The following is a 23631-nucleotide window of genomic DNA, read 5'->3' as shown; positions in this document are numbered from 1 at the left end:
GTTTGCTTGGAAGCAGGAGCTGGACTACAGAGACCCAGACTTGGTCCCTGCAGTCTGGAAATAACAGCACCACTGTGTGAGAGAAAAATAATTCAAATTCATATTCCGAAAGCTATGAAATCTCAGCTTAACCTCTTATCCGAGTGTGCACTACCTTCTTATAAAGAAAGAGGTCTGATGAGGATGAATGTTTTATTAATGATAGAATCAAAACTGGGTTTAGTTTTCTGTGGATAATTTTTGGTTTGTAGAAGGGAGAACCTGTAGAGGGGATGTGGGTTTGGAGGGGCAAAACATCCTCTCAGCTCACTGGACTGGGCAGATCTTATCCAATTTTATCTGGCTTATCTTTTTCCTGGTGGCTGTGGTTAGCACAGCAATACCTCCACAAGCTCAAGGGATGGGCTAATATTTGCCCACCTCTCCAGCTCAAAATGGTGCCTAAGGTAATGTGCGTGGGTGCCATATATTGCTTGATTGGAACCAGGCAATCCCCAAGCTCATTGTCATCATGCCAGTAAATATTTTGGTTCAGCTTTCCTAACTTCCAGCCAAACATCTGCTCACCCATCTCTAACTCAAGGAATATTTGAGGAGGTACCAGCCATGATGGGTCTTCATGGTTTGAGGCAGTAATGCTACTGAATACCAGTTGCTAGAAACCACAGGAGGGGAGAATGCTCTAGTGGTTGGATCCTGCTCATAGGCATCTGGTTGGCCACTGTGGAAACAGGGTGCTGGACTAGATGGGCCATTGACCTGTTCAGGCAGGGACATCCCATGTTTCTTTTGGGGTGTTTTGAACTGTTTGGGATTCCTGATGACTGAGTGTTGGGAAATTTGGAGGTAGGAGTGAAGCTGAGTTTCTGATGCATCAGTCCAGAATCCTGCCTTCAGGTTTTCACTGAAGAATGATAGGCTAGCACATAGCAGTGTGGTGTGTGTATTTTGGGGGAGGGGGGTGTTGGAGCATGTTTGATTGAATGATTAAGGGCTGAACAGCTAATTTCAAGAGGAATCCTAGGAGGAGATGCAAAATTTGTATCTATTAAGGCCAAGGTGCCCCTGAAATTGCAATCTGTTGCTTTGTCAGAAGCTTTGCACCTGGGGGAATACAGTTTCCCAGCCTCCTCACAAAGGGCACGTGGCAGCATGTTTGAAATATTCCTGAGGACTATAAAAAATAGCACATGCAAGATGTAAAATTAGAGGGAGGACCACTGAGATATTAAGGGGAAGTCCCGTACAGCAGGAGCTCTGTATCATAACAGAAGTGAAGGGAAGGGATGTTTACTGTATTCCACTGATTAAAGTGAACAGTAACATATTGCAGATGTACTGGAATAATTATACCATTTCATCAGTTAGTGATTTCTAATTTAAAGAAATTCTGTGATTCTATGCAGTGCACATGTGAGATAGAAGTGAGCTGTTATTTGGACAATTTTCTCATAGGACACCAAAACATGCTAGTTCATGGTCAAGAAATCGTTAAGTAGCTGCTGCCAGAGAATCTTATTACTTAGTTGTTAGGCGCCAGAGGATCCAATCCCCATGGTATGGATAAGACAAGAAAAGTTCTTACCAATGCTTTTTATTCCATATTCACAGAGAGAGGCTTAGAAATGCAGCCTCTTGGAGTAATGACATTGCTTCAAGTAAGTCTCCCTCCAACCCTCTCGCCCATTGTGTGTCATCACTACGGGTGCTGAGATGTGCCCTTTGCCTCTGAGCTCTCTGCTCTCCTACTTTCAATACAGAACAACAAACCCCTGTGTTGCAAACTTAACACAACAAACAACACAAGCAACACGAAGACCAGTATACTAGATAGCACTGCAATTCTTATTGCATAATATACATAATTTAGTACAACAAAGACAAAGACAAAATGTGTACACTTGTAAATTCTCTAATATATTTGAAATCAAATGAACACACGCCTGTCAATCTTTGAAAGTCCATAGAAATATAATGAGTCTATAGTTGAAACAAAGTAGTAGATGCTATCCTGTGGGCTAAGTGGCAAAACTTTTTAGGCGTTCATGGTGCCGAAGTAGTAAGTGAATAACAACGTAGGACAGTGATCCCGGATAATCTGACTGTTTCGCTGGAATCTTCTTCAGCACAACCCATAAATTTGAAAAATGCGCAAGGAGCAGTGGTCATAAGGACCACGACCTTCCAGCCAAAAGGGTTTATTTGTGATTGGATGTCACAATTCAGTGGGTCCAGGGTGGGCTTTTATATATACATAGATATCCTTGTGCATTTTTCAAATTTATATTATGCAATAAGAATTGCAGTGATATCTAGTATACTGGTCTTTGTGTTGCTTGAGTTGTTTGTTGTTCTCCTACTTTCAATGCTCACCGGGTTCTGGGAGAGGGAGTGGTCTGGAATTGCTTTCTAAAGACTGTCAGCTGTCCTCCCTCTGGTGCTTCTTCTTCCTCCTCTCCCATTATTTCCCAGCTTTCCCCCTCATCTGCCTCTGAGCTGTGATCTCCCTCAAACCCCTGATGCAATTCTCAACTGTCTCCTCCTCCTCTGGAAGGGTCAGGCTGGGGAGGCAGTCACCACCATTCCTCCTCTGCCTAGTCCCTGACACTGGTACCTGTTGCACAATTCCTCCATAGCAAATAACCAACTAAAGAAGAGAAAGTGTTGTGGGCAATCCAGACAATGCAATCCACATGTAGGAGAAGGTTGCTACAGGATGGCCTATAGTTGGTACTACTCACATTTCCCTTTCAGGGACAAAGGTGAGGAGATTGCAGCTAGATGTATAGTGGCATGTGTTTAATTCTATGCCCAACATGCCGTGGCAGTCTCTCTCTCTCTCTCTCTCTGTGTATATGGTGCAAAGCAGGGCACCCTACTCTATACACACAAGATACCACATGAGTTAGTGCAGTGGGTAGCCTTCTAAGCCTCAAAATAATTCTAAATTAAAAGTTGAAATTATCAAAGAAAGCTACGGGTTAATGCAAACATGCAGAAATTGCAAGTATTCCCCGTTGTGCCACAGGGAACCCTGATGGCAAGGTTGCCCAATCTGGACCCATCAGCTTTCTTCTGATTTCTGTTTGATGCTTAATGTGTGGTACAACTTGCACAAGTGCTTCATGACATTGCTTTCAAAAGATGGTCACAAATAAAGAAAAAACCCTCCAAAGACTCACACAAAAGGATGTCACATAGAGGAGGGAGAAAGGCTGTTTTCTGCTGCTCCAGAGAAGCGGACACGGAGCAATGGATCCAAACTACAAGAAAGAAGATTCCACCTAAACATTAGGAAGAACTTCCTGACAGTAAGAGCTGTTCGACAGTGGAATTTGCTGCCAAGGAGTGTGGTGGAGTCTCCTTCTTTGGAGGTCTTTAAGCAGAGGCTTGACAACCATATGTCAGGAGTGCTCTGATGGTGTTTCCTGCTTGGCAGGGGGTTGGACTCGATGGCCCTTGTGGTCTCTTCCAACTCTATGATTTTATGATTCTATGACTCATAAAACCTGTCAAGAACACAATGATGAAAATGTATCTAATCCAGAAATGGAATATTTCTTGTACTCCTCCTCCTTTTTTAAAAACAACAGCAACAACAACAACAAAACATGCTGCTAGACATAATTATAAAATGACATACAATGATGATCCTGTGATGACAGATAGACCTTGAGGTGCCCAGATGTCTAGCCACTCATAGATTATGTTGCTGGAATGGAGTCTAAGTGATCTACACTCAGGCTTCTGCCCATCCACCAAGGTCAAATGCAGATTGCCATGCAAACGGTAAAAGAAAAGTCTCAGCACTGCATTTATTAATGCAACTAACAAAAGGCTTGCTATTTTGACAGCTGAGGAAGGTGCAGTGCATAGCAAGGTCCCTGTCAGTTAGGGCTAAGCTACACAACACTGGACTGTGTAGTAAAAAAGCTTTTCGTTTATGTATAGAATTGAATAGCAACCACTCACCAAAGTAAAAAGGGCACTGCTCCTGGTTTTCATGATCCACGGTGATCTCTGCCATGAGGAAGATGCAGTGGCCCAAACAATATGATGAGAGGCATGGCCAGAACTATCTGAGCCTTCTTTGTCTTGGAGTGAGATCAGGACCTTGGACAGGAACAAAGGCACAAAGGCAAAGGGGTTCAGGACCATGGACAGCAACCCACAGTGCTTCTGCTTTCCCAAATTCAGAGTTAGATTTTCATTCCCCAACTCTAGCCCTCCACAAAATCCAGGCACTGGTCCAAGACTTGCATGGTCTCTCCTGATTCAGATGCTACAGAGAAATAGAGAAGGGTTCCATCAATGTACTGATGATACCTTCCGAATGACCACCCCCAACAGCTTCATGTAGATGCTAAATAGCATTGGGGACAAGATGGCGTCCTCAAGACCATGCTGCACCTTACAGCACAATGACCAGGGAGCCAAAATATAATCACCAAATGCTAATACCAGAAACTGTTCCCAGAGATTGGACCAGAACCACTGTAAAGCTGTGCCTCCAATAGTCATCTCACTGTTTGTTGAGGAGGATACTATGGTTAGTGGTATAAAAAACCACAGAGAAATCAAGAACAATAGGGTCACAACAGGGTCCTTCCCCCAATAAGAATAATCCTTAATGGCCTTGGTGAAGACTTGATATTTTCATCCCCCAAAAAGTTTTTTACTGAAATGAGGCTGCATTTTAATGTTTTAATGTTGTATTTTAATCTTGTTTTTAAGTTGTATTTCAATCAATTGTTTTTATACCTGGTGTCAGCCTCTCTGAGTCTGGTCTTGGCTGGGGAGGGTGGTGTATAAATAGATTATTATTATTATTATTATTATTATTATTATTATTATTATTAATCCATCAGGGCAGCCAACTCAGAGCAAGGCCAAGGCTTGAACCTGGACCAAGATGGGACATGATAATTCATCCAAGAGTACTTGTAACTGTCTCACCACAATCTTCTCCACCACCTTCCCCCCCAAAAGGGTTTAGTTGTGATTGGGTGCCACAATTCAGTGGGTCCAGGGTGGGCTTTTATATATACATAGAAGTGGTTGAACGACTGCATCTTTGAAGATGGCCAGGACAAATCCCTCCCGCAAGGTTGTGCCTTCCCAACCTTTCCTGCTGTTGCCAATATATTTCTATCTGCAGTCTTCAGGAATGCACACTTTTGCTGTTCTGTGGATCTGTATATTCCTGAGTAGCCATGCTTCTAGTAGTCTGACCCGAGGCTTTCCAAGAGAGCCAGGTAGCAAATAAACATAAAATATGCCCCATCCAAAATACAGGTCTCTAACGGCAAGACATTATTAGCCTTCAAGCTTAATACGCACTTGGCCTCGCTTTACTGCCAGGCAATAACATTATACATTCCTAATAAGAATCCCAATGTGTGAATCCTCTCCCCCCCCCCCCCGCCCGAACTGCTGGTGTTGCTTGAAGAAATCATAAAACACTGGAGCAAAACAATAAAGTGGCTTATAGTGGGATCCACATCAAGCTACCTTAGCAACAGCCAAGTTGAGAAACTTGCTTTTCTTTTTGCTTTAGGTTATGAAACATTGGCTTGGTAATGCGGGACGTGCATATTTGATACTTTAGCTTCAGGTTTTGTTCTCAGGCTCTCCAAAGCTAAATCACCAGGGCTAAAGAGAGTAAGATGGCAAATTGGCCTTTCCTCCTGAAGCGCTGTTTGTTAGCGGCAAAGCTACCCTATGTTACCCCCTGTATAGGCTAGTTCTGTATAGAGAAACTGGGGCCCTCATGTAAAAGACAGCTGCATCGGTCTTCAGTTCCACGCTAGGAGGAAAGGAGAGAGGAAGAGGCAAATTTTTTGATGTCTATCCCTGTACTCCCCGTGCCCTTAAAAAAAATCAGCTTCATACACAACAGAGTTGGGGAACTCTCTGGAGTAGAATAGAAGGTGATGCTGGAAACTACATGGAGAAGGGATGCGGGGTATATTGGTCTTCCTGGCCTGACATACTAGGAAGGCCCTTGAGTTAGATTTGGGCCGTTTCTCTGCAAGCCTCTTGCTACAAAGTTCTGAGTGATTATGCACCCTTTCTCGTGGCCACCTCCTTAGGATATTTCCTAGTGGTGATGAGGCCAGCCCACATGTGCAGATCACAACAGGTTATTAAGTTGTGTTGCTTCTAGAAGGCCTTGGCTTGAGTCCAAAGTGCTTGCTATACAGACCGCTCTGTATCACAACATGCTTCTTCTCTGAGACTGTAATGCCATTTCTGCCAAGTAAAGCCCCAGTCTAGCTGCATGACTTTCCCACATGCTGGGGGCAAACTCAGCAAACTAGGCAATATGAAGCCTTCCATGAACTCTGCCCCAACTGATGGAGGGCGGCCAAATAAGAATGGTTCTTTTCATTGGTGGGTCTCTCAACTGTGGAATACTTTGCCCAGGGATAACTGCCTGGTGCCATCCTTGTCAATCTTTGGGTGCCAGGCTAAAGCCTTTTTGTTCACTTAAGGTAAAGGTAAAGGGACCCCCTGACCATTAGGTCCAGTTGTGGCTGACTCTGGCCGAGGGAGCCAGCATACAGCTTTCAGGTCATGTGGCCAGCATGACTAAGCCACTTCTGGTGAACCAGAGCAGCGCACAGAAACGGTGTTTACCTTCCCACCGGAGCGGTACCTATTTATCTACTTGCACTTTGATGTGCTTTCAAACTGCTAGGTTGGCAGGAGCAGGGATGGAGCAACAGGAGCTCACCCCGTCGCGGGGATTCGAACCGCCGACCTTCTGATCAACAAGTCCTAGGCTCTGTGGTTTAACCCACGGCGCCACCCGCGTCCCTATTGTTAACTTAGGTCTTTGATAATTAAGCTTCCTCCTGTGTGGGTGTTCATCTTTTAGTGTGGTAGGTAGAACTTGCCTTTATTAATATGTTTCTAGATGAGCATTTTGTGTTGTTCGTTGTTTTATTTTTTTCTGCTTTTAAATTGCTTTTTTGGTATTTTATCTTATCAAGTAGATTTCACCCTTTTTCTTTCAAATAAAGTGACTGGCAAGCATAGTAAAAGATCATGATGATGGAGTGAGCATTTTCAGCAGCACTGAACTGACAGAAAAGGTTTACTTAAAAAAAAAAGTTTATAGAATTGTAGAATTGGTAGGTCTCCAAGAGTCATCTAGATCAACCCCCTGCAGTGCAGGAATCTCAACTAGAGAACGAGTTTCTTTAAAAATGGTTTTGCTTAAATAAATCAAGCAGGATATTTACATGATATAAACTATGAAAGCATATCACAATAGGGGGAGTGGTATCAAGGGAAAACATATTGAAACCTTTCCCTCCATCCTTTTTGGGTCATCTCCACTTTTCTTCCTTTCACTCTTTTTCTTTACCTCTCATTTCCCCTTCCATAGTGTTTCTCTTTAACTTTTCTCTCCCTCCCCGCTCTATTCATTCCCATTTTCCACTTCCTCTTTCAAATTCAGAGGGGATACTTGTAAATTCAAGGGGTGGCACTTCAAATGAACCCATACCCAAATTTGACATCCCTGAACAGTGACCTTGAGGCAGAGCAGCTCTTTGGGAAGTCTGGCTACTGTCCTCCACATAAGATGTTCATTTAATTTTCTATGGCGGACTGTGGTCTAGTTCTTTCCACTATACAGTGGCACCTCAGGTTACATACACTTCAGGTTACAGACGCTTCAGGTTACAGACTCCGCTAACCCAGAAATATTACCTCGGGTTAAGAACGTCGCTTCAGGATGAGAACAGAAATCGTGCTCCAGTGGCACGGCAGCAGCAGGAAGCCCCATTAGCTAAAGTGGTGCTTCAGGTTAAGAACAGTTTCAGGTTAAGAACAGACCTCCAGAACGAATTAAGTTCTTAACCAGAGGTAACACTGTACTCTAACCTTGTTCACATGTAACACTAAGCCAAAACCATGGTTCAGAATGGACAAGCCAACATGCAAGCTCCTGGAGTGGAAATCGTGGCTTTGCTCCTGCTGGGCCAGTTCTGCTACTGAACTAGACCACAATTTGGCTTAGTGTGTCATCCAAACTCAGGGCCGTGGTTTATCTCTCACTAGCAAACCATGAGCTCCATAGGACAAAACTGGGTTACAGCTCATGATTTGTCTGGAGATAGCTAAGCCAGAAGTCCAGATTCAGATTACACATTACATCAAATTGTGGTTTAATGCAATGTGGATGCGGAAGAGGGGCAGTGACCTATTCTCTGCTCATTCATGGTAAGTCATGGTTTGGCTTAGTATTGCGTGTGAACTGGACCTCTGGGCCTGAAGCTGATTATAATTCAGTGCATTCTGAGAGTCTTATCTACTTGTGTTGACTTCCATATATTTAGGCCAGAGGGATTTTGAGCTGGCATCTTTCCTCCCACCCCCGTCGGGGGCTCTTCCCTGAAGCAAGCACACGCTCCTACATTTAAAAAAACCTGTCTCATAATGCTGTTTCTCTGGTGCTGTGGGAGATGGAGGGCAAGAGATGCTTGTTTTTGAGGTTAAAGATCCTCTTTGAGAGCTCTAGAGTGAGAGTGAAAAACCTTCGGAGAAAAATGAGTATCCCCGACCCTCAGCTAATACATTTGTAAAAATTGACAAGTACTGGATGTGCTGCAAGGCACAATAAATATCCTTCCACTTTACTGCCAAATGATGCTGCAGGATAGTAAATAAGTAAGTCATATCAGCACACCGCCTATTCTGTCTCCCCTTTATGGATGGAAATTGAGCTGGAGATTGTCGATTTGCTTCACTTTGGGGACAGAGATTTAAATGCGGATACTTTCAAATTCTCCTTGTCCCCGCATCAGATATCAGTATTGCAGCAATGGCAAAGCGCACCCAAACTTGCAACTGGATGGAGGTATTAAAACTGGGCGAAAGAACCGTATGAAGCACCTCACACAACACAGCAGGCACACTAGCAACTGGCATAGCTGTCAACTTACAGATTTGAAAATAAGGGACCAGCAGCCTTGAAAATAAGGGATCAGCAGCCAAAATAAGGGATTTTAGTCAACTAGCAGCCAACTTGAGCCACCACTCAAGTGGTGGTTCCCATAGCGCAGCAACCCGGCAAAGGGGATGCAGCAAGGAAAACCACCGTCACCTCTCCGCTGGGAAGCGCTGAGCAAAGGCGAGTCCCCAGGCAACACGGCCGATTTGATCGGCATAAGGCATGCAAGCTCCACCCCCCAGTCGTTCTTAGACTCCTGATTGGGTGAGAAATGCAGCCAAGCACCACAGTTGGAGCCTCCAGCCTCCCTCCTCCCTGGCCGGCAGGGAGGGATGGAGATGAGCTGCTTCCTTTGAAACTCACGAAATTTAAGGGACATCATCAATAAGGGACAGCAGCAGGACACGGCGCTGGGATAAAGGACTGTCCCACCAAATAAGGGACGCTTGACAGCTATGGCAACTGGTTGAGTATACTGTGATTGCTAAAATGGGAATGGGAAGTTTGTGTGCCTAAAGATATTGTGGTCTCATGCAACCAGTGACTATGACCAAGTCTGCTTAATCCCACGAGTTTAACTCAACGTTGGGCTCTTCAAATTGTTCTGCCTCTGCGAGCAGCTTGCGTGTCAGGATGCTGTTTGCGGCTCCTGGCTGGTTACCCAGGAAAGTATAAAGACAAGGAAAGTTTCTTACCATCCTTTTTATTTCAATCTTTACAGAGAGAGGCTATAGAACCCAACCTCTTGGATAATGGCATTGTCCTGAGTGAGGGATAAAACCGGTAGGGGTTAACACCAACAGGGGGAGCCCCTGAGATGCACATCCCTAGGCGCTCCCTGAGGGGTCACCGCTCGGGAGCGCGCTTTAGGCCGTAGCCTCCATAGGTTTCGGATGAGGCAACGCGCCCCGGAATCCTTTATAGGACCACCCCTAAATATTTGGGGCAGGTGATGGCACTCCCCCCCATCTCATCAGCATAATAATGCCCCTACCAATGCCTAACCGCCAAAACCAAGCTGTTGTGACGTTTTGCTACGAGGTAGGCGAAAAAACCAAATGGGGTTCAAAACAATGCCAATTAGCCAAGTGGAAAAACTACAATTGGAACTCCTATTTGCGGACTTCCCTGGCTTTTTTCTGGCCCATGTAGGACCAGCCTGGATAGTTAGCCTTGGTGAAGACTTGATGTTTTATCCCCAAAACAGTTTTTGATTGTATTTCCACTGAAATGAGGCTGCATTTTAATGTTTTAATGTTGTATTTTATTCTTGTTTTTAAGCTGTATTTCAATCAATTGTTTTTATATTTGGTGTTAGCCAAAGTCTTGGCTGGGGAGGGCAGGGTATAAATAAATTTATTATTATTATTATTATTATTATTATTATTATTATTATTATTATTATTAGTATTATGTCATTGCTTCCAAGAAAAGAAAGTTCTGAGCTGAAAACGCTTTAGACTAGCTGAGTTGAAAGCTAAGGAGCTACTCAAACTAGGAAGAAAAATAATAAAAACTGAATAAGAGGCAAAGCAACAATTTTGCCTTACTAGTCACAATGGCCATACCTTACCACTAGTGTCTTTGACTACTAGTTGCTGGGACTGACAAGTGGGAGGACAGCAGTTGCACTCAGGTGCTGCTTGTGGGGTTCCCACTGCCATCTGGTTGGCCTTCTCCAAGGAGGCTCTTCTTATTTTCTTGTGGAATTTAAATGGGTGATGGAAAGAGGAGGAAAAGGAGTGGGCAGTATGGTGGAGCATAATTGTTGTGACTTCTAAAGAAAATTAATCAGCTAGCAAGCTGACAGCTGTTCTGCTGCCTTCATTTACATCTCATTTGTAGTGTTTACCTAATATTTGAAGTGCACTTCCAAGATAATTAACCAGGAGTCTGCATTTTGATTTTAGAAAGGGGGAGGGGAGTAACACAGGGGAGTGTGTGCGGATGTTGTGTCTGCCTATCATCTACCTATCTATCATTTATATCTCTATCTATCTATCATTTATCTATCATCTATCTATCAATCATCTATCTATCTATCTATCTATCTATCATCTATCTATCATCTATCTATCTATCTATCTATCATCTATCTATCTATCTATCTATCTATCATCTATCTATCTATCTATCTATCTATCTATCTATCTATCTATCTATCTATCATCTATCTATCTATCTATCATCTATCTATCATCTATCTATCTATCTATCTATCTATCTATCTATCATCTATCCATCTATCTATCTATCATCTATCTATCTATCTATCTATCTATCTATCTATCATCTATCTATCTATCTCTATCTATCTATCATCTATCTATCTATCTATCATCTATCTATCTATCTATCTATCTATCTATCTATCTATCTATCATCTATCTATCTATCATCTATCATCTATCTATCATATCTGTCTATCTATGTATCTATCATCTCTATCTCTATCTCTATCTCTATCTCTATCTCTATCTATCTATCATCTATCTATCTATCTATCTATCTATCTATCTATCATCTATCTATCTATCTATCTATCTATCTATCTATCTATCTATCATCTATCTATCTATCTATCATCTATCTATCTATCTATCTATCTATCTATCTATCTATCTATCATCTCTATCTATCATCATCATCTATATCTATCATCTATATCTATCTATCTATCATCTATCATCATCTATCTCATCTATCTATCTATATCTATCTATCTATCATCTATCATCTATCTATCTATCTATCTATCTATCTATCATCTATCTATCTATGGTCAGGTGCGCCCTATAGAGTGAAGCTTAAATGAACCAATAGTAGCTGTACCCTCTGGAACCAACAGGCAGTTACTTTACCCTAATGCAAATACAGACAATAATAATAATACAGATATAAAATCCTTTGACTCAATACACAACAGCATTCAACCTGATTTGCTTGCACAAAATTTATGTGGAGGTTAGATGATGCCAACTTCTGATTTGCTTCTGGGTTCCACCATCAGTAATTTACACTATACTTTTTAGTGCATTGCCCTGTCACTCCCCTAACTGCAAATAAGTCCTTTAAAAAGTGGAATTGTTGCACCAGAGTGCTTTAATTCTGCTTTAATTGGGCAAACTGACATGGTCAGCATGCAACTGAATCGCTCCTGCAAAACACTGACCACAGTCCCTTCCTCTCAGAATTGGCCTGCCAATCGTGATTGAAAACTTATCGCTTTTGCCCTCCTGCTTTTGGCTTACGCCAATGACTTCAGGAGCTTGTCTTCACTCTTATTTCTTTCATGACTGAGATTTCCCAAGCAAAAGCATTAGCAATCAGAATAAGTGTTGCAAAATCTGAACTGTTACATAAAAACAAAACACCTTGAAGGAGCTCACTGCCCTTGCTTGTGAATTAACCTACATGCAGGGAGCAGCCTTCACGCCTCACAGTGGGGTGATGTTCCTCCAGCCTCATGAGGAGCTTCTTCACTAGGGCTGGTGAGAGTGGGCCTCGCCCTCCTAGGCCAGGTGGAAAGGGCTTTGTGGGGAGCGGCCTTCACACTCACAGCCAGGCAATTTTATTTCATACCACACCATATGGCAGCCATTTTTTGCCATCCACCATAGCAGCCATTTTGTGTTTTGCTATGTTCTCATTGGTAGCCAATTGGTGGACTGGCCCATGTAGCACTTTCCCAAAATTGGTCTGGCTCTGACTAAGGCAGCTTCCTCTGTTCTTATCATATGAAATACCCCACTTTGTATATTAATAGGAGCACAGGATGTTCTGCATATATATCCTAAAAGGGGGGGGGGCGAATCTCATGAGCGATGTGTTCAAATGTGTTTTTACACTTGGGGGGCTGCTGCGTCGCTTGTTCCTGGACCTTTTCTTCCTTCCAAATGCCCTGAAGATCCATTGCACACCTTGACTTGCATGAAACCTCCTCTCTCTTATTTGCTCAGTGAACCAGGCGGGGAGAAGGAGGAATGAAGGAAAACAGAAATCCGGCCTGAGAACGGAGGTCCCTGTCAAGAGAATGGCCAAGATCTCCTCAGGTGAGGATGAAAGGGGAGGCAGGGAAAAGCAAAGAGCCCCTGAAAACATCCCCACACTAGGGAAGAACTTGTCGGCCAAACCCCTGCACAGAAGTGTATCTGCAGGAAGACGGTCAGCACTTTTCTATTGGATGGGTGTCACTGAGCAGAGTTTTCAATGGAGATGGTGTATCCGGATTAAGTGGGGAAAACAGAACGGGAGAGCATTTGGGTGTGGATGATGTCATGCAGATACAGAACTGGACTTGCATATTTGACGGGGTGAGCTCCCGTTGCTCGGTCCCTGCTCCTGCCAACCTAGGAGTTCCAAACCACGTCAAAGTGCAAGTAGATAAATAGGTACCGCTCCGGCGGGTCGGTAAACGACGTTTCTGTGCACTGCTCTGGTTTCGCCAGAAGCAGCTTAGTCTTGCTGGCCACATGACCCGGAAAAATTGTCTGTGGACCAACGTCAGCTCCCTCGGCCAGTAACGCCAATGAGTGGCGCAACCCCAGAGCTGTGACTGGACTTAACTGTCAGGGGTCCTTTACCTTTACCTTTTTAAAAGCACTGCACACTGCCATGCGATGTGAAAGTGCTTCATCTTATCAATGGTCACAACTCCTGAAATGAATGGATGGCTCCAATGCTCCATTTGCTGCCTTCCTTCAAACATTAACATTTGTGTATGTTCTAAGATGTTTCAAATAGTCAAAAAGATGACATCTTTTAATTCCTCTGAATTTGATATCTACTTTAGATTTTTAAAGGCTGGCTCCCAAAGTTATTTCAGGTGAAATAGATGGATTTAGGCCCATTGCTTGGCCGAATGTTATTCACACACACACACACACACACACACTTCAGTGGAAACTGCATGCAGCTGAGCAGCTCACATTCGGAGCATCAACACAGAAAGGAACAGGAAGGAAGCAACACAAATATTTTGACTGAAGTGTCTTAGGAAAGCAATTTTAAATCATGGGCACCTAGGTTCTGAAAATGATGTTGCCCGTATTGGTGTGAGTGATGGGGTCCCATTGCACAAATTTCATGTAATCCCAGTGCAAAGGAAAAGAGCTAAGATCTTCTCCCTTACTATAATGTCCAAACAGGATGGGATGGGGAAGAAGGATAGGTTTGTAAGGAGTCTTCAATAATTTTGCCAAGGCAATTCTTATTGTTCAGGGCCTCATGCTATTAGCCTTTCTTGTACATGGAGATCCTTTATGAAATGCATTCAGGACCATCAAACAAATCTGTACTAAGATACACACATCACAATTTTTACTGCTAGAACTGCTCTGAATCTGACTTCAGGAAGAATGTGTTTTAACTGCACAGTGTCCTGGAATAGACACTCTGCATTGGGAAAGAAGGGAACTGAGTTCCCTCCCATTTTCCACTTTCCTGATGTTCCAAATGACCAGTACCCTGGAGTTATGATTTGTGTTGTTGTCAGGATTCTAACTGTAACTGTAACTGACCTAAGAATTCTGCAGAGCAGTTGCTGCTGCGGCTGGCCGGATGCTCAGGCGAACGTCAGCTCAGTGGCCAACAACTCAGTCTTCTTGAGGCTCAGGAGCACCTAGCAAATACCTGCTCTGTTCCTGGCACGCTAGACTCTAGCTGAGGAAGGCATTTCACGTAAGTTTATGGATTAAACATTCCTCACTATGCCATAGCTGAGTTTATGCTCGGTGGAACAGGATAGCTGTAGTAGCAGATAGCAGGACAGCGAAACATGAGCGGCTCCCATCCACAACAGGTTGCTGAGGTTCTGGCCATTTCCACAGCAACTGTGAAAGAGTATATTAAATCAGTAGCAGTTTGCTGGAAGAAAGTATGTGTGGATCAGATGTCTATACCTAACCGGGGGGGGGGGGAGAGCAGGGGAACTCTTTCTTTTGCTGCTTCTTTCTGTGCATGGAAGGATGTCCTTCAATGACTAGACATGCTTGTTATTCCCTCTCTCACTGCATCTTGTCTTCTCTTTTGTTTCCAGGATGTCTTCCAAGGTCTCCCCTGCTCGCCTCCTCTCCAAACCCCCCCTGCGGGTGAAAGAAGGCTCCCTGGTAGTCAGATGGCTGAGATTAGTGTCCTGCTTCCAATTGTGTGCATTCCTGATGGATATTATGGCCTGGATGATGTGCATTGCCTCAATAGCCATTGTCAAATGGCGAGTGTGGCGTGTAGAAAACATAAAGGGAATTGGCTCTGGAAACATCTGGATCGGAATCTGGCAGGTCTGTTTTTTGAAAGACCCTTCAAACGACGGAAACTATTATTACCATTGTGAAGAGCTCCATGAACAACATCCAAACCTCCCGAGGGAAATTTTTATTGCTCAGGACCTAATGGCCTTAGCTGCCATTATGAATTCAGCAGCCCTTGGAATACAGTCATTTGCCCTCTGCAATGTGTTTGAGCCCAGAAAACATAAGGATTTTCTCTCAACCTTTTTTGGGCTTGGAGCTCTGCTGAACTTACCAGCAGGGATACTCATCCTGATTTCCGTGATATGGAACATGTCTGCTGTCTTACAAAATGGGGGAATTGACTTCCCTGAAACTTTTGAATTGCCTCAAATTCCCAGCGAGCAGCATATTGGACCTTCTATTTATCTAGGCTATATCGCTGCAGGTTTCCAGCTGCTGAGTGCAGCATTTGTTGGGATGGAGAGATGTTGCATCAGGACCACCACAACAGATACATCTCAAATAGAAACTGTAGTGGTGATTACCCCAGGAAGTGCGGTGAAAAGCGAGAGTCTTACTACTTGTTCAAAGTGTGGTTCTCTGCTGGACCTGGTGATTCAAGAGAAATCCTCCGCAGTGGAGATGGAGGAAACCCATGCGGAAGATCTTGTCAAATCCTGCGCAGTTGAGATGGAGGAAGGCTGTGCAAGTGATCTTGTCATTCCAGAGGAATCCTGCACAGTTGAGATGGAGGAAAGCTGTGCAAGTGATCTTGTCATTCCAGAGGAATCCTGCATAGTTGAAATGGAGGAAAGCTGTGCAAATGATCTTGTCATTCCAGAGGAATCCTGCGCAGTGGAGATGAAGGAAAGCCATACACCCAAAGGTTACCTGAAGGACATCAAAGGCCACCTGATGTCCCCAAACATACGATTATACATGTGATTCCCTACAACAGGGAGTCGTAAACTATCAGATGCAGATCCACACAGATCTCTCCATACACGCATAGATCTGCGTGGATCAGGACTTCAGGGATTTTGGGACTTCAGGTGGGCTTTGATGTCCTTCAGGTGAGGAGGCCTCTTTTTTGTGATATATTTTTTTAAAGTATTTATTTATTTATTAAAGATTTTGTTGATTTACAAAAGTGTGCAATGTCTCTCTCTCATGTTTCCCCCCCATGTAACATTTTTACAAATAATTTTCATTTGTTGAGACATTAGGAAGGAAAGGGGAAAGAGGTGGAGGGGGGGGGAAGATGGGTGGGGTCGGGTGGCCTAGGGTGTGGTTATTCATTTGTAGTTGGCTGTGGTGGTCTTTGTTTTCATGTGTGAGTGGGTGTTTTGGATCAGCAACAAATCTACTTATTCCAAGACCTCCCTTAAAGCCGTAGTGGATCACCATGAAGAAGGCGCCACCACTGAGAAGGCCTCTGCCTGGTTCCCTGTAACTTGGCTGCTCCCAGAGATGGGGGGGGGGTGTCATATTTTTTCCCTTGATTTCCCCCTCTGAAAACTAGGTGCGCCCTATGGTCAGGTGTGCCCTATAGAGCGAAAAATACCGTAATAATAATATAGTTAGACCCCGCCCATCCGGCTGGGTTTTCCCCTCTTTTAATTCTAATAGCGCATTAAAGTTCTGATATAAAAAAGGTTTGTCCTGGAATATCAGTTCTGGGAGGGGGGAAGAGCTAAGTGCCTTCATGCCCTGCCTTGAAGCTTCCTTGAATCATCCGTCCGGTTTTTGGGGACATCAGTGCATTGGACTAGAATGGGCTATCGGTCTGTTTGCATGACCCTAAGTAATTGTGAGGTTGGGTAACTTGTGATCTGAACAGCAGTGCCATATCCTAGAAAGTCAAGCATCTTTTCTGTTTCTTTGGAATTAAGCTTTCCTTAGAATAAGATACATTCTCCCCAAATCGCAGTCTCCCTCTGATCTCATCTGCCACAGTCCACAAAAGTCTGGGTGTCTTTTTCTGTTGACCTTGTGCTTTCCAAACAACTGGCCTCCTCCCAAACTGTAGTGCTTATATACTGGGATGGATCTCGGACACGGAAAACCACAAGAAGAATTCATTTCCGCAGCATCTGTTAACAGCCCCCCCCCCCCAATCTCTGAAAATTCCAAAGAGCTCAATATGGTTTCCAGAACCCTGAGAAAGCTGCAGTTCCCAGCACCTTTAACAAACGACAGTTCCCAGGATTCTTGGTGGGGGCGCCTTGAAAGTTCACAGTCCTAAAAAGAAAGCTGGTTTAAGCAGGAATATAGGTCCCCAATTAAAGGCTGCTTCAAGCAGGAAGGTAGAGAGGCAGTGCGGCCTAGTGGTTAGACTGCCAAATTAGGACCTGGGAGGCACCGGGGCTCAAATCCCCCACTCGGCTATGAAGCCACATCTAAAAGAGCATAGAAATAAAGAAGACCGCAAAATGATACAAACATGACCCCCGCTTTGCAGCCTCCTTTGAACAGATGTGAGGAGGCTCAGTGTGCCATCCTGCCCAGGGCCGGGCGATATCTGGTTTTCAACGTCAGCCGATGAGCAGGGCTTAAATTCTGCTCAGTTGGGCGGGATTCCAAGCAAACCCCTTCCTGATTCAGAAACGGGTTTGTCTGGATCTATCTCCTAAAGTCCCCCTTTTTTATTTTAGCAGGGGAATCCAGTCTCATTCAGGCAGGGGGCTGCCTTGGATTTCCTGCTGAAACCCCCAAGTTGTCCAACTCTCTTTTAGCTGAAATCCCATCCTAATTGAGGAAGGGGGTTTGCATTAGAAGTGGGACGGGAGGGGAGGGGGAATAGTTTCTAGCAGCAGTACCTCCCCAGGTGTTTTGAGGACCTATTAGTAATTGATTGATTGATTTTCTATACATACCTTTTGCAAACAGATCTTTTTTAAAAAAGAAACACAGTAAGCCACACATTTCCTGCAAATTATCCCCCATGACCATTGCAAAGCTCACAATAATAACAGTCATAGCAGCGTATTGGACCTTAACTCTGCATAGAAAGGAAACAGGGGTGGGCTGTCTAAAATAATTGTGCCCAGAAAAGGGTGGTGGTGGACAGGAGAGGTTTAGGGGAGAGAGAGTGACCCCTCCCTTCCTCCAGCTTAATCTGCAGCTAAATTTGATGTGAAATGTGCTTTTCTTAAAAAAACAAAAAGCCAGCCACAGGGACAGTCTAAGGAACAATATTGTTGGGAGGAGTGGGGAGATAGCTCCATTAGAGGTTCCACACTGTTAAGGAAAATTCTGGGTTGAGAAACTACTCAACAGCCCAGCTTGTCAGGGTACAGGTCCCCCCCCCCCCCCGCAGGTCCATGTGGTCAGTAAAAGAAGGAAATTCCAGCAAGCAAGCAATTTGGAGCAAAGCAGCAGTCAGTAGCCTCAGAGCCTTTATTGTTGCGCAACAGGTTCAACAGCAGCCAGTGAACCCAGAGCATGGGGCCACATTGACTTTGAAAACTTTCCCACCATATGTCAGAATACAGTTTGCACAGCATCATCAATACATCCTTGCTACATCACTAACATGTCACAAAAGGGGAGGGTTCCACAAGATTAGCAGAGGCAGCTATGGAGAGCACGAGGCTGGAATGTCAGGATGAGGAAGGCAAGGAGGAGGATTTCCAAGACCACGAGGATCAAAGACTGAGGGGGAAGTGTCTGGATGATATTGTGGAGCCAGACTGGCAGGATGACAGAGTGGAGAGCCTAAGGGAGAAGTGGGGAAATGCCATAGGTGGGAACTTCAGGCAGAAGCACACCAGCGAGGGCAAAGCTGGCTGGCTGTGCAACACTTAACTTGACAGGAGATAACTACTCCTCGTATCATGGTAATCTTCCACGGGAGGACAAGATTCCACTCTCTGAGCAAAATCTGTCCCAAAATAAGAGTGGGGAGTGTAGGGCCATAGCAACCCTCCCCCCAAAGGCCTTTCTGAGAAAGGAGAAGTTTGTCAGGAGAACAAGGCTGGCATTGATGGAACAGGCTCAGATGTTTATTATTCAAGGTTGTAAAGAGATAAGCAAACTCAGGAGTGCACATGGCCGTGGTGGGCCATGGCAGGAAAGAGGGAGGCAAGACATGGTAATAGGAACTTACTATAACTTTTGATTTTCCAGAAATCAGGTGGTTTACAAGAAATCAGGTGGCATTGTATTCTGCAAACGTATAAAAAGCTGGCTCGCTTAGAATTCGGGGCCAGACTCCGAGCATGAGCTGGTCTGTGTCTTTGTGTCCAAGCAATTGCTTCACAAAATAAAAAATCCCTTTTCCTGCTGTCGTTTGACTCTGGCAGTCTCAAAGCGGCTAACATTCTCCTTTTCCTTCCTCCCCCACAACAAGCACTCTGTGAGGTGAGTGGGGCTGAGAGACTTCAGAGAAGTGTGACCAGCCCAAGGTCACCCAGCAGCTGCCTGTGGAGGAGCGGAGACGCGAACCCGGTTCCCCAGATTACGAGACTACCGCTCTTAACCACTACACCACACTGGCTCTCAGTGCCCCTTGCTCAGCCTCTACATCTCCCCCGTGAGTTCCCACAACCCTCTGGGGTAGATTTAGGGGTGCGTGGTGGGCACATGTGAATAGGAGAGGCTGGGTAAATTACATAGCACAGCTAAAAGTTGTTGTGCTAGCACAACTCCATAGTTGAATACCATCCATTGTTTCCTTGACAACAGGTTTCCTATTAAAAGCACATTGCTAATAAGACTATTGGATGTCAAGTTGCCATAAAATTTCGAACGTGTTGCAGGTTGCAGACCTGGAGAATGAGACTTGAATGCGTAAGCGTGGCTATACTTAGCTGATGATGGACAACGTTTTTAAAACAGTGCACAAATCTGGTAAACAGAACTTTTGAGACATTATCTGTTGATTAACTCTTGGGGTCATATAGAGAACAAATCATTATATTATGCTTTTAAAGAACAACATCTAAAGCAAAATATATTATTGGGATTCCCCCTTATCCTTTTCTGTTTCTGAAAGTGTCAGATGACCTTAGGTGGAATACATTTCTATAAATAAGTGTTATTCTCTGGCTAATAATGCATTTCATATACAGAACATTCAGAAGGCTGGATCTGGAATTGTCAGCCTCATGGGGCTTCTGCATCATTGCATGACCCAAGGCAACAAATTGTGTTTTCAGCATTAACACACGCAATTGCATTGTCAATCACTTCAAGCTGCAGGTGGGGAATCATTAGACATCAAATATTAAAATTTGCCATAATGGGAGATAGTGGAGCTCAGCCTTATAAATGCACCTCAAGTAATTTTAGCTTGTGTATGTATCGTCTGTAGATGATAGGCTCCTGTAAACTGAACCCACACACTGAAGGCTTGGAAGAGTCTTCCACAATGTGTAAAAGGGAGGAGGAAACCTCCAGCTACGATCCTTTGATGGGATGGAATAAGGGTTTTGCAAGCATGCCCTTATTTCCATTTGTGAAATGTTAAGGGTGTCTGTGTTACAGCAGTGGTGGACCTTGGGGTCTCAAATTTCAATGACACCTGGTGTGATGTCAAAATTCAGCACCACTTACCTCTCGCCTTTGTTAAACCACAGAGCCTAGGACTTGCCAATCGAAAGGTCGGCGGTTCGAATCCCCACGACGGGGTGAGCTCCCATTGCTCGGTCCCTGCTCCTGCCAACCTAGCAGTTCGAAAGCACGTCAAAGTGCAAATAGAATAACTAGGTACCGCTCCAGCGGGAAGGTAAACGGTGTTTCCGTGCACTGCTCTGGTTTGCCAGAAGTGGCTTAGTCATGCTGGCCACATGACCTGGAAGCTGTACGCCGGCTCCCTCGTCCAATAAAGTGAGATGAGCACCGCAACCCCAGAGTCGGTCATGACTGGATCTAATGGCCAGGGGTCCCTCTACTTTACCTTACACCTCTCGCCTTACATTCTACATTGTAGTTGCAGTGCCCTCTGATGTGTCCCAAGGCTACTGTGCCCAGCACAACTGAACTGGTCACAGTCCCCTAATTCTGCATCTGGTTAAAGCTCATCACTAGCAAATGGGGTGCAATCTACTTACCCTTAAAGTGTCTTAAAGTGTCTCCAATTTTACATGGGAGAGAGGTAAGCACTTGCCTAAGTCTCGGACTAAAATCAAGGAGACCTAATACACTTGGCTTGAACTGGATCATGGCCTCAATTTGTTTACCCAGGCTGCTGAGGGGGTTTCCCATCACCCTGTATTTCCTGCAGCTTTCCACCAGCAGGTCAATTAGCAAAGGATCTATTGATCCACAGTCTTTTGAAATGCCCTCTTGAACAAGGGATCTTCCTATGCAGGCAGCCTTGAGAAAGGAGCACTGCTGCCCGTCACACTCGCAGGCACGGTCGCCTCTCCAATTGCTGGAGCTTTGATTGACTTCAAGAGTAATTTTGGCTGATAGAAAGCACAGAAGGAGCTAAAAGCCCAGAACAAAGACCCCTGACTCAATTATTTCAGGGAAAGGAGAGGAAAGGCTCAAATGAAAGCCCTGTAAAGCCTAGTTCAGATGAATGGGAAATAATTGAGCATCCTCTTGCTGCTGTGTCTTTACTTCAGTGGAGCAGGAGTGTGCTGGGCCTGGGGGTAACTCGTGAAATGCGGTCCAGGACTGGTCCAGAATCCGAAGGTACTGCTAGGAGTCAGTCTGACAGGGCCAAGGCAGGACACAAGGCAGGAAACCAGACAAGGGCAGGTGCAGGATCTGGCATACAGCAATGTTGCTCCCACAACCCGGGGCGGGGTCCAACAGCCTTTTATCTTTGTTGGGGTAATGGCCGGACCTGATCCCCTGGCGACTCACCTCCCTGTTTCGCCCGAAGGCGAGCACTCCTCCTGTGAGTACCCAGGTCTCTCATTCTCTCAGACCTTAGTCTCTGCATCTTGGGAGACGTCGGTGGGTTACTAGACCCAGGGGCCGCCTCAGTCTCCCCTGACCCAACCGGTAGTGGAGCAGCTGTAGGTGATGGCCCAGCTGAAGGCAATGAGGTAATCCCTGTGTTCATGGAAGACAATCTTACTTGGCTATGAGTGATCGCTGAAGAAGAAGAAGATGTTTGGCTATTATTGGATGGGAGGTAGTGGCTACTGGTTTTTTCTCAGTATTGGACACATTGTCCAGTTTGTGCCATTGAAGTACTGAAGCAAGTGAACATAAGCAGGTACTCGCTTGGCGTTAATAAGGATCAGACAGACGCAGCAATGGAGAATAAGAAGGTGAGGTTTATTGCCAGGCAATAAGGACCCAGTTTGGAATCTCTTCCAAAAGGAACTGGGACCCCGATTGACAGAAATCCAGAGGTCTTTATACCTGAGCAGATCACAGCAAATCATAGATCATGAGACAACCATGAGGGATTCACGATATTGTCAGCAAAAATTAGCCAATCAGCAAGCTTCTTGTCACGCTACCAGCTCCTGGTCAAGCACTGGTCAAGCACGGAGTTCTAGTTCTGCTTTCCATTGCTTGCAGTGACGCTCTGTCTAACCTCTCCCCTAGTTATGACAGGACAGGGAGTTTGGAGATTTTGTGGTTTTGCTCTTCCTGTTCTGTGGATTAATTTAGCCTGTATCTGAAGGGATTTTGTACCAGAATCTCTGATTCACGTCTTCCCCTTGTCCAGGGTACACGGATGTTTGTAGGGGAAAGGTCGGCTCCTAATTTTGCTGTTTCAAGCAATATGCAGTTAGCTAAGGCACAGCTTCCCTTTGATTCAAAATGGATTATAAAATACTGTAAGCCCTGATTATGTGTTAGCATATATGAATATATTGATTACTGATAACTGATTATATGGATAGCATAGGGGTAGCCCTTCCTCCTTGCCTCAGTACAACAGATTAAAAGCATTTCAAAGCAAACAGCAGAGGAGTTGACTTTGTTTTGTTTAGGTTGCCTGATTGTTCCTGTTCTTTCACTTTAAAGCATCTCATTAGCTTTCGAAGAAGACGAAAGAGCATTGTTTTTCTCTCATCCTATCCCAAGTCATCGTTGTTGTAACTGAAGCCGTTCATTTCAGATCAGCGGCGGCTTAAACCGCTTGAACTTATGCCCAGTATCAGAACAATAGCACCTATTAATTCTGTAAGACAGTGATATTCTTGCAGACAATTTGAGTATTTAATTTTTTGAGAAGCACTTCATCTTGGGGAAGCCAAGCGACGCAAGGGGCGTCATGTCACACCACATTTCAATCTTTCCCCATGATCTGCATTTCTAATAAACGGGTTTCAATCTGCAGGAGGTAATGAATGCAAGGACAAGGGAGTTGCCAGAGAGGTGCAGACAATTCCACAACTGACAGGCAATTTACACAATGAGGCATATCCAGAAAGCAAGGCACGAACTGAGATGAACTACTAAATGGGATCCCTTCCCCCCCTTCTTTTTTTATGTCACTGGGATGGGGAAACAGATCAAAGAAAC

At 44.5% G+C, this 23631-nt stretch overlaps 1 protein-coding gene across 1 annotated transcript; it reads left to right on the top strand.

The window, feature by feature from the left end:
• The first annotated feature begins 14890 nt into the window (after positions 1–14890).
• Positions 14891–16288, top strand: LOC114592821 (claudin-34-like). The gene has a single exon (XM_077923471.1). The coding sequence runs from the start codon at positions 15001–15003 to the stop codon at positions 16135–16137; it is 1137 nt and encodes a 378-aa protein (XP_077779597.1). The 5' UTR covers positions 14891–15000; the 3' UTR covers positions 16138–16288.
• The last annotated feature ends 7343 nt before the right edge of the window (positions 16289–23631 follow it).

This window comes from Podarcis muralis, chromosome 2 (genome assembly GCF_964188315.1).
Source record: "Podarcis muralis chromosome 2, rPodMur119.hap1.1, whole genome shotgun sequence".
In the NCBI taxonomy this organism is placed as follows: domain Eukaryota; kingdom Metazoa; phylum Chordata; class Lepidosauria; order Squamata; family Lacertidae; genus Podarcis; species Podarcis muralis.
Note: the sequence above shows the minus strand (reverse complement) of the source record. Positions and strands in the feature narration are given on the sequence as shown.

Excerpts from the sequence above, each read along its gene's own strand:
- LOC114592821 (XM_077923471.1), top strand. The coding sequence starts at position 15,001 with ATGTCTTCCAAGGTCTCCCCTGCTCGCCTCCTCTCCAAACCCCCCCTG.